This window comes from Carassius auratus, unplaced genomic scaffold (genome assembly GCF_003368295.1).
Source record: "Carassius auratus strain Wakin unplaced genomic scaffold, ASM336829v1 scaf_tig00011294, whole genome shotgun sequence".
In the NCBI taxonomy this organism is placed as follows: Eukaryota; Metazoa; Chordata; class Actinopteri; order Cypriniformes; family Cyprinidae; genus Carassius; species Carassius auratus.
In genome coordinates, this window is record NW_020524189.1 from 653438 (window position 1) to 664993 (window position 11556).

The window sequence follows — 11556 nt, forward strand, 5'->3', positions numbered from 1 at the left end:
ATGATAAATATATACCCTACTCTTTTTGTCTATGATATATCTTCAAAAATTGTACAAAAAAAAGAACAAAAAACTATTTTCTTTTGTAGCCTGCCATAAAATAAGAGACTGATTTTGAACTGAGGATCAATTCAAATTATGACCAATTCCAGCTATATTTCATTTATAATACCATATCTGTCTTACTATACATGATCTAATATCTGTATTTGAATCATACAGATCTATCCATAAATCTATCACTGATAGATGTATTTCAACCTCTCCCATAATCACAAATCTATCCATCTAGTGAATGGATGGCACGGCATCCCTCACTTGATATAACTAACTAACTAGTTAACTAACTAACACCATCCATCCATCAGATTGTCTCTATGAATCCTATATAGAAAGCATTTGTCCAACAAAAGGTATGGCCATATCCTTGGAGGCTCAGCGCAAGCTAATTAACTGCAATTAGTGTTTGTAACAGGTAATTATATTAGTTAATTATCCTGTTACCAGATGGTTCTTATTTAATACATGGGTGTGCTCAGCATCTGCTCCCAATGAGGGATGATTACACATTATCAAGTGTTGCATGCCATCAAATTCTGAAACAAACAGATGAGCTATGAAGAAATGAACTATGGGCCAGAGAAGGTTAATTTGATTCAGCACAAGAAGAAGTTCTTGACTATGACGAGATGTGTGTGGATTGCATTGCACCTCAGCTGCATGTGTGTGGGTATGTAGGTGTGTGAGGGCACGGGTGTTGACGTTGACGTTATCTTTGTGAATGATGGGGTTCATAACTTCTAACCTGTTTTCCTTATCTGATGAATCATCATCCAGCAGCGAGCTTTCAGAGACCCTCTGAGCAATTACTCTGAGCGGAGAAAATCCCTTGCACCAGGTTGGCTGCAGACTACTATTTGTGTGTCTACATTTAGTTAAAATTACAAAAATAAGCAAATAAATAACATGGCACTTTATTCTTTTTTATAAATACTGTATATAAATATATACACGTGACAGATTTTCAGTCATATTTGTATACATGTTTATATTTATAAAAATGATTAAAAAAAACAATATGGTGATATTTACCAATTTTTGTAATTTTTAACTATGATAGATGATAGAACTATGATTATGACAGAACAAGCAAATGATAGATAGATAGATAGATAGATAGATAGATAGATAGATAGATAGATAGATAGATAGATAGATAGATAGATAGATAGATAGATAGATCGATCCAGAGAAAGACCGATAGACTGACAACTTCTGTCAACATTTCCACAACTTCACTTCTCACTCTTTCTTTTGCCACTATAGAAAAATAATCACCTATATACAGTAGTGACAGTTTCCCCATCATCCCTCAAGGGACATTTTCTTCTTGTCTTTTCTCCCGGTTCAAAATATATCATTCTCCCTGAGGCCAAAACGCAAGATAGAAGCACCAGCTCCTCTGTGCTCATTTGCCCATGTCTTATTTTGCAATAGTGCTGACCAAGGACGCTTCCTCCCAGAGCCCCGAGCTACAGTACAGAGGTGTGTGGGAGACAGACTTCATATGAACGATAAAACCAATACCACATAAACCCTGACAGAAAGCAGCCCGATTCCTCAGCTAACCCTCGATACGTTCTCCACTTGAAGTTGAACGACATTGCTGTCATTTTGATTAGAGATTTGATGATACTTTTCTTTGCCTACTATAATTGCTTCATGAGCCTGTAGCCGTTTATGTTTCTGATAATAACCAAAGACAGTCATAAAGGGAACTATCTAATCTGTTCTTAAGTTAATCATGTGTTTTGTTCCACTTGATATGTGTGAATTAACTCTTTCCCATATTTTCTCTCAAGCTCCGTTCTCCCCTGCCGGTTTGGAAAATCATGTAAAGTTTGACGCTTATGGTGACGGAATGGGCCGCTACAATATCTTCAACTACCAGCTTGTGCCAGGCAGCGACAAGTTCACCTACATTCAGGTTGGAGAGTGGGCAGAGACTCTTTCCCTAAATGAGGGCTTGATCGGCTGGCCGAGGGGAGGGGACGTACCCACGTCTCAGTGCAGTGACCCTTGCGCTCCTAATGAGATGAAGAAGATGCAAGCCGGTGAATACTGTTGCTGGATATGTACTCCCTGCGAGCCCTACGAATACCTGCCAGATGAGTTCACATGCATGCCCTGTGCGCCTGGCCAGTGGCCCCGTCCTGACCTGACCGGATGCTACGACCTTCCTGAGGACTACATCATGTGGGAGGATGCTTGGGCCATTGGACCCATCACGATTGCATGCGCTGGCTTCATATGCACCTTAATGGTCTTCGTTGTTTTCATTCGGCACAACGACACGCCACTGGTCAAAGCATCCGGTCGTGAGCTGTGCTACATCCTGTTGTTGGGTGTCCTCATGTCCTACATCATGACTTTCATATACATTGCAAAACCTTCCCCTATCGTGTGCACGCTGCGGCGGTTAGGCCTCGGCACCTCGTTCGCAGTGTGCTACTCCGCCTTGCTCACCAAGACCAATCGCATTGCTCGCATCTTCAGTGGTGTGAAAGAGGGCGGAGCTCAGCGGCCACGCTTCATCAGTCCCAGCTCACAGGTGTTCATCTGTCTGTCGTTGATCTCCGTGCAGCTCTTGTTGGTGTCTGTCTGGCTGCTCATAGAAGTGCCCGGCACACGGCGATTCACAACGCCCGAGAAACGCCAGACTGTCATTTTGAAGTGTAATGTACGGGACTCTAGCATGCTGCTGTCGCTGAGCTACGATGTGGTTCTGGTAGTCCTCTGCACGGTCTACGCCTTCAAGACCCGCAAGTGTCCAGAGAACTTCAATGAGGCCAAGTTCATCGGCTTCACCATGTACACCACCTGTATCATCTGGCTGGCCTTCCTGCCCATCTTCTACGTCACCTCCAGTGACTACAGGGTAAGTCTGACACTTTAAATGTAATTCTTTCTGTACAATGAAAGTGAACTGAAATTCAACTAGTGCAACTTTTAAGGAGATAAATCACCCAAAAATGTAATTCTGTCACCATTTACTAATGCTCATGTCATGCCATGACTTACTTTCTTATATGGAACACAAAAGACACTGGGCTCCAGTGTTGTTAAGGTGCCAATGTCAAAGTATCTTTTTCGTTTTGCAATGAAATGATGACAGAATTTTCATTTTTGGGTGAACTTTCCCTTTAAGTAGAACAGGAAGGTTTGTCAGGGCAGATCTTGAATGATGGCCTCGTCTGAAAGTTTAAAGAAGTTTCTTAGGCCTTATAGACAGACAGATCTATTTTGAAATTTGAGTGTTTCAATTATTTAATCTAAATATTGTATGTTATATATTTGTTGTTTTAAAAATGTAAATGCAAAATTACTGATAAATAAATACTATTCAACACATCTGAATAGTGTCTAAGAGAACTAATTAATATTAATGAAAAATACCATCAGAAAGCATCCCACTGTTGACATTCTGCCCATATTCTGAGGGTAGGGGACATCTTACTTAACTTTTCACTTACATTAAAATAACTGTATTTGTTACTGCACAAATCTAATTTAATTTAACTTCCTTTGGGGTGTTGTCGATTACATTTCCAGCTCATGAATTTAAAGGTAACCAATTTTTTACTTAACTGAATCACACCCAGTCCTGTCTGACATAAGCAGAAATACTGCTCAAATCAAATAAAAGTACCTGAAGCTAACTGAACACAGCTAGATTTAATCTGCTTTAGTGAGAATGAATCAAACTGATCTGAGCTGAAAAGCAGAACCAAAAAAAAGCTATTAACATGCAAAACAGACGACGCTGTCTTGTATCCGCGCTTGTGGGAACGCAAGACGCCTGCTGTTTGGATAGCTGTTACTTGTATTAGGAATCACACCAAGTAAGCAGAACTGTCAGACAGAAATCTGTTGACAAATTTAAATCTTCAGCAAACATGTAGCCTCAACAGACAACTTCTCAATAGCTCGTTGATGCAACAAATATATCAAAGAGCGATTCAGTCTCTATAACCGAGCTTGTCATTCACCACACTGCGTGAATCCAGCTTGAAGTACCCAAACAGCATTTCCACTCAAGAGAGGGACTGGACCACGTAGACAGCTTGATGACGTAAAGAGGAATTCTTGCAGTGAGCAGGACGAAAACGGGTCTTAAAAGGCAAGAGTCAATGAAGAGCGAAGAGAGCTTCTTTGCTCAAGGGACGCGGCCCACAGAGACCGTTCGCACAGAATGCTGATGCCTGTAAAAGTGCAGGATAGTTGAAAGATACAGAAATCAGATTGCAAATGCATGCGGAGCTAGGAACCGACAGAGTAAAACACAACAGAATAAGAACGGCTTCATAAGATTTCTGCTCGTAAGATTTCTGCTCACGCAGAAAATATGATCAAGACTAACAGAACAGCTTAGCGGTTTGCATATTTTTAGCAGGACATGAATGTATGTGCATGGGGAATTTATTTAACCCACTGATAAGTCATAATGAGATAAAGGTATAACTGAAACCGATTATACTCTTCATTTAGGTCTCTGTGAAATCGTTCCTTAAGCAGAACAGCGTTGGATTGTAAGTGATGGTCTAGATACCCCTAGGCTGAGAAATTCCTGTTCAGTTTAGTGGTATATCCATCCTCCTATCCGTTTCGCTAACAGTGGTGTGCCTTGACGGGGGACCGCGGGGAACAACACGAAGATCTAAAACTGGAGCGAGGAAAATGATGTTGCTAATGGGAGACGTTTAACGACTTCTAATCAAAAGCTATTTACGCAGCACTTTGCTAAATGTCACTGTTATTATAACAGCGCTCTACCTTTTTAATAACCAAGGGGTTCTTGGTAGTTACAACTAATAGCTTCTGATTACGGGAATGAATGGGAATTACATTAGAGACAATGAGGGTGGGGAATGAATTGTGCTTTTCCTCTCTCTCTCTCAGGTCCAAACCACAACCATGTGTATATCTGTCAGTCTGAGCGGATTTGTGGTGCTGGGCTGCATGTTTGCCCCCAAAGTCCACATCATCATGTTCCAGCCTCAGAAGAATGTCGCCAGTCATCGGTTAAACATGAACCGGTTCAGTGTGAGCGGGCCGGCCACTAGCTACGCATCCCACGGTGAGAACTACACTCAAACAATAAGAAAATGCTGCAAAGGCCACGCGAGGCCAACTGTTTGTCAATGTTGAACATTCCGCAGTGCTTACACAGACGGTTTGTAATGATTACAGCCCTTTGATACGGCAATTTACACTGAGGATTTTAATGTCAGCATTGTCACACAGAGCAGTTGTGTAAGAGCCCATAAGGAAAGTTGCGGCTGAGCGGCCGTTGCTGGGTAATAAGCTCATGTGTGCGCCGACAACATCTTCTGCTCTAATGCATTATTTACGAGCACAAAAACAGATCAGGTAAACGGTTTCATCTTTATTCACATTTCATCCGTCTAATAAATAACATGACAGACACTGCAAAGAAGAGAAGACACTGCAGAGCAGAGATCACATCGAGTTACTCGCTAGGAGGGAAAAGAGGGGGAGGGAGGTGATGAGAGGAGAACGAGGAGAATCAAGTCAGGGGAAAAGCATGTCGGTGAACTTTGTGAAAAGTTTGTGGTGCCTTTTATGTGAAGTTGGCCAGCTGTAAACCTGGCTGTGTTGGGTGTACCATTTTTACTTACATCACTATTGCTGCAATATACAATATAGCCTGTATTCACGGTATGAATATTTTATTATGCATGAAATATCCATAACTGATACATACTATATGTCAATATTCTATGGTCACACTTTATTTTAAGGTCCAATTCTCACTATTAAGGCCTTGTCCCAAATGGCACCCTAAAGTCCTCACTTTCGTGACATAATGTCGCTAGAAGTCTGCTGCAGAGCTCGGCCCATTGGGCTCAGCTGACGTATGGATCGAGGGTGCATAATGGCCACAAAGGGGGTGCTCACAAGCACACTTTTGAACGCTAAAATGAGAAATGGGACACCCTACGGTCTCATGGACGTAACAGACACGCGGCGACCAATATCAGTCCAGAAGACCGAAAGTGCACATGAAGTATTCCATTTGGGACAGGGCCTAACGTAATATTAACTAAGACTTTCGCCTCATTTTGCCTTTGTTCAATTAATTCTTTGCTATCATTTATTTAATTAGTAAAACATGTATATATTTATTTTACTGGAAAATCTAAAATAATATTACCGCATGGTTTTGAAATATATACTATTTTGTTTGGATACATTTCCTTCTCTGCATTCATCTAATTCTTATTTTCTTTCTTTCTTAAGCATCTGTGAGCGCCCACTTCGTCCCGACAGTGTGCAACGGCAGAGAGATTGTCGACTCCACCACTTCCTCTCTGTGACCCCACCCTTCCTCCAGACCCCTGCCCCTTAGCGACTGTTAGCCAATCAGCACACATTGTGCTATACCCAAGAACTAGGTCTGCCTACAGTGTGTAGAAAGTGTGTATGATTATGATTATTAAATTATTTTTAGGGCTTGTTGTAAATATTAACTGAAGTTGTAAAGAAACAAAAGAACAAAATAATCCTTTATAGAAAGATTTTGGAAACTTTTGTTTTGATAGCTTTATTATGTATGTTGTCAACGGCCATGACGTGATGATGTAAAACACAGACCCGTTTTTGACTGGACCACAGTAGAGACTGACAGAAACGGCTCCACCTACAATACTGGACACTGGACTTTGTTGTCGTTTTCTTTTGTAGGCCTCATTGTAATAACCTAACTGTATGTATTTCTATGTTGTACATTTTGTACAGAATCTTAACCGATGGTTTTATTAGCACAAGCCGACAGTATTAGAGTCTACACTGGTCATGAGGTCCAGAGCAGAAACCACAGAGTGGTCAAAATTCACGTCGTCTCATCACAGGCAGTGGCTTGACGCAAGAGGTTACAACCCAATTTTAGTACAATGTCATGACATCTGAAAGCATATTACATTAACTGCATCTCATAAGCATTGTATTCAGATTGGCTGTGATGCATGTTTATGTTGCAACACAGATATGCAGTGCTAAAAGACGTTATATGTTTACATTGCCTGTGACGAGAAGCCTTCAGGGACAGAAAGTCTGGAAGATGAGCATGTGAGGCACTTTACAAAGTTGACTTACCTATTTTCAACCATCATGGTGCCATTGCTGGTGCCGTTCCATACTTCTGGATGCACGGATCAAAGATGATTTGCCAGAAAAAGACAGGGCCACTCCTGTCCCTTAAACCTGCATGTGACAAAGCAAGAGTTCAAATTTTCAGAGCTCAAATATTAGGATAATGTCCTCACCAAATATACTTTTTAAAACATAAATCAGAATTAGAGGTAACTGGAAAAACTTAAGTAATTGGAAAGTGGAAGTAATTAGAAAATCATAAATTTGCAAATATTTATATTATCTTTTGCTCACCAAAGCTACATGTATTTAATCAAAAATACATCAAAAACAGAGATTTTGTGAAACATTATTACAATTTAAAATAACTGTTTTCTATATTAGTCGATTTTAAAATGGGATTTATTTCTTAAACGGCAAAGCTGAATTTTCAGCATCATTACTCCAGTCTTCAGTGTCACATGATCCTTCAGAAATTCTAATATGCTGATTTGCTGCTTAATATTTCTGTCTATCCCAACTCTGGCACCGAGTTTCCATTTCAGTGGAAAACTGGTGATAATCAGTTAGGTTTCTGATGTGTGAAATGCTTTGTGATGCAGTGAATGTAAAATGTATCCTGTTGCTCAATATCGGCTTGTTGTGCCTTATCATTTGTCCTGTAGTTTTAATATGACAGGTTCCTCAGAGCCTTTGGGCAGGAGGGGGCCAGACCATTTTTTTAAAGACGTCTTTTTTTACATTTCAAAAGTTTTATACATTTCTATGTTTTTTTTTTTTGTTGGTTCGTTTGGAAGAGAGTGGGACACTGGTTCTTTCGACAAGCTTAAGATTGAGTTAAAAGTTTGACTGATTGCTTGTTTTTAGCTTGCGGTTTTCGCACGGCCTCAAGGGATTCTCTACAATATCACGTTACCTAATGCAAGTGTCAAAATCATGTCACTGTAGGATCATCCACTCTTAGCTCATCATGAAGAGACATAGTAAACAAACATGTAACAGTAACCTAGAAATGCTAAAGCTCTCAACATTCATAATTCATCAGCATGGCAGCAGAGGAAATCATTTGTGTGTCAGTTAACAGTACAGGAGGTGAACATGCACAGCAGGAACGATAAATCAGATGACAGAAAAACAGAACCAATGAATGACAGATTTAGTCTTCCAGTGGAGACGGACTCGCTCATAGAAACTCAAGATATGTAGTGCAACTATTACACACACACATACAATCAATTTGTAGCCGAGCCCATATATACTATATGCTTGTTCAGTTTTTCCCTTTCCCACCTTTATTTAGTCATTACTTCTGGTGAAGAATAGGATTACGTATTTCAACAAGTCCCAAACCCTTAATAAATGTTGTTAGGTAACGCAAATCTACAGCTTTTGCCTGTCAAATGATTAAAAGTTCTAAAAATGAATTGGACTAACATTGATGAAGAGATTCAAGTCATACCTAAGCATCAGAAGAGACACAGACTTGCCAGCTTACCTTAGCGATCACATTGTAATGCCCTGGAAACCACTCAGAACATCCAAGAAACCAAACAACTAAACAGTAAGATGTTAAAAAACCACCAAGAACATTTTAGCAACTGAAAATCAATGCACTGGAAACAACTCAGAACACCTTAACACCTCCATAGTAACATTTAAAACACTCAGAACACCCTAGCAACTGCCAAACAACATGCTAAAACCATTTAAAATGTGTTAAGAACCTCATAGCAATGCCCTGGAAACCACCCACAACACTTTAGCATCTGCAAAGGAATGTGGTAAAAACAACAAATGCAAGAACCACTTAAAACTTCTGAAAAACTGTATAGCAACACCCTGGAAACTGCCTGGAAGTGGAACACCTTAAAAACTAACTTAGGAAATGCATAACCTTAGGAAATGCATAGCGACACCCTGGCAACCATCCAAAACAACCTAGTGACGGCACAGTCACATGGCAAAAACCACTATGAGAAATTTAGCAACTGCTTAAAAATGCCCTGGAAACCAACCATAGTACCTTAGCACATGCATGGTAACATACTACAAATTTCTCAAAAAAACCACCCTAGCAACTGCATAGGAACATTTTAAAATACACCTTAGAAACTGCACAGTAACATTCTAAAAAACCATCCAGAAAATAACTGCATAGCAACACTCCGTAAACCAATCACGTCCTAGCAACAGTACAGTAACATTCTAAAAACCACTCAGAGCAGCATAGCAGTTGCCTAGCAACACCCTGGAAACAAGTACTGTGGCGGTAACTTTGTCAATATCAATAAATATTTACATTATTTTGCACTTTGAGTAAAGTAACAGTGGAAGAACTTCAAAACAAAAGGCAACGTAAGGACAGCAGATACAGGCCACTTTTGAAACAAAGAAAGTTACTAAGTCAGTGAGTGCAGAGTAATAAACAGCGTGCGGTTATGTAAAGCAGTTCGCTGCCCCATAAACTCCAGCAGCTCAATGCTTTTGTGGCGAGGCTTACAGTAAAACACCCTCCCAAAATCTGCACACATCCTCTTTCTGCACGTTAAGTTCCTAGGGGTCCTCGTTCCAGACTTAGCCTCTTTGTGAATGTTTCTGAGAGAAGAAAAAGTCAAATGTGGCGGTTTCGTTCGAGTGGCTTCGAAATGGTTTAGGAGGGATCCAAGACTGCAGTCTGCCCAGAAACACAAATAGAGAGCGAGCCTCCCTCACCCACTGCAGCAATCTCATTTCAGAGTGGGGATCGAGGGTCTTACTGCAAAAGCAGTCGGCTATGTCTAAACGTGTCACTGTGTGGGAAAGTTTAAAGCAAACTTTCATAGATCGGTTCATGTTTGACATAAATCTTCAGACCATGGAAGAATGGATTGATTGGAGTCCTCAATACGGTTAGGTTTATAAACAGTTTGGTTTTGAAAGAAAAAGTGACATCTGTCCGTATTCTATAACTAAAGTGACTACTTCACACTTACAGGTATCACATCTGAATTCAACATGGAGTTGATGTGTGTGCAGAACTACACACATTAAATAGTGGAGCATGTATTATATAGGCCGAGAGCAAGATAGAAATTCTGTTAAACTAACAGTTCACCTAAAAAGATTGAATGTACCCCTCAGGCCATCCAAGATGTAGATGAGTTTGAATGTTTGAAATGTGGCTCACCAACGGATCCTCTGCTCTGAATGGGTGCCGTCAGAATGAGAGTCCAAATAAAAACAACACAATAATAAACAATAAAGTTATCCACACAACTCCAGTCTATCAATTAATATCTTGTGAATCGAAAAGTTGCATGTTGGGAAGAAATAAATCATTTTTTTTATCTTCAGACTGCTGCTTTTGTCTAAAATATCAGTCCAGCAGGGGATGGACTTTCTTTTACAAGAGGAGGCATTATTATGAATTTTAGACATGATGATGGATTTGTTTCTTACAAACACACAGCTTCCTTCATAGGGTGTTCACTGATGGACTGGAATATTGTGGATTATTGTGATTTTTTTATCAGCTGTTTGGACTCTCATTCTGACAGCACCAATTCACTACAGATGATCCATGGGTGAGATATCTGTTCAGATGAAAAAAACAAACTCATCTACATACTGGATGACCTGTGGGTGAGTAGAATTTCATCAAAATATCTAAGTGTCTGGGCAGATGAGGTAATTGGAATAAAAGAGATTTTTGGCTCAATATCTACAGTAAAGGCAGCAGGAGTTGCCAAATATTGTTTTTTCGATTAATCCAACTAAATCAAAATAATACAAAGTCTGACTGTGGTTATTCATCACTTATGGTGACAGGCCTAACTCAAGACCAGGCCTGAACAGAATCTGCAGACGTTTCCCAACATCTCCAGTGCGTTCCTGGAAATAAAAACCTGCAAAAATCTGATAAACAGAGCTTAGATGATCAATTAAGCCAACATAATAAATATAACTTGGGTAGGTTCCAATATTGTACTGATTCTGTGCAGGCCTGCATGAAATGAATTGACTTTGTTTTCTGTTGTATGTACAGGACAATTTAGTGTCACATCTGTTAGTAAATACAGTATAGTTGTCAGTCCCAAATACTGAATGTGTGAATGGACACTCTGTCTGTTTTTCTGAAACATAATGTTCGTTGGATGTGCCAAGAGCAATATTGGGTGATTTCAAATTTGTATGTAACGCTTAACTAGACTAAAAACCCTCCTTCAGATCTGTAAAAATTTACTAAAGCGTGGGACGTGTACTTCGGGAAGGCACTGAACTTTTCGGTTTGAACACAAAGCAATAGAACAGTGCCAATGGAGCAGTGTGCAATAAAAAGGACATCATGACATCATAATAAACAAACTAAATGATGAAGTGTATGTTTCGTTCCTCACGTAGAGG

General features: G+C 39.9%; 1 protein-coding gene across 2 annotated transcripts in view; it reads left to right on the forward strand.

Moving 5' to 3' along the window:
* LOC113073058 (metabotropic glutamate receptor 3-like) overlaps nt 1–10333 on the forward strand; it is a 38881-nt gene extending 28548 nt beyond the window's left edge. The window contains exons 1-4 of one of the 2 annotated variants that reach the window (XM_026245938.1): nt 46–730; nt 1863–2938; nt 4960–5137; nt 6322–10333. In XM_026245938.1, the coding sequence (XP_026101723.1) occupies nt 610–730; nt 1863–2938; nt 4960–5137; nt 6322–6398 (1452 nt within the window). In that variant the 5' untranslated portion in view covers nt 46–609 and the 3' untranslated portion in view covers nt 6399–10333. Of the gene's footprint in view, nt 1–45; nt 731–1862; nt 2939–4959; nt 5138–6321 lie in introns of those variants that run through there. The other variant, XM_026245937.1, reaches the window with a different exon arrangement.
* The last annotated feature ends 1223 nt before the right edge of the window (nt 10334–11556 follow it).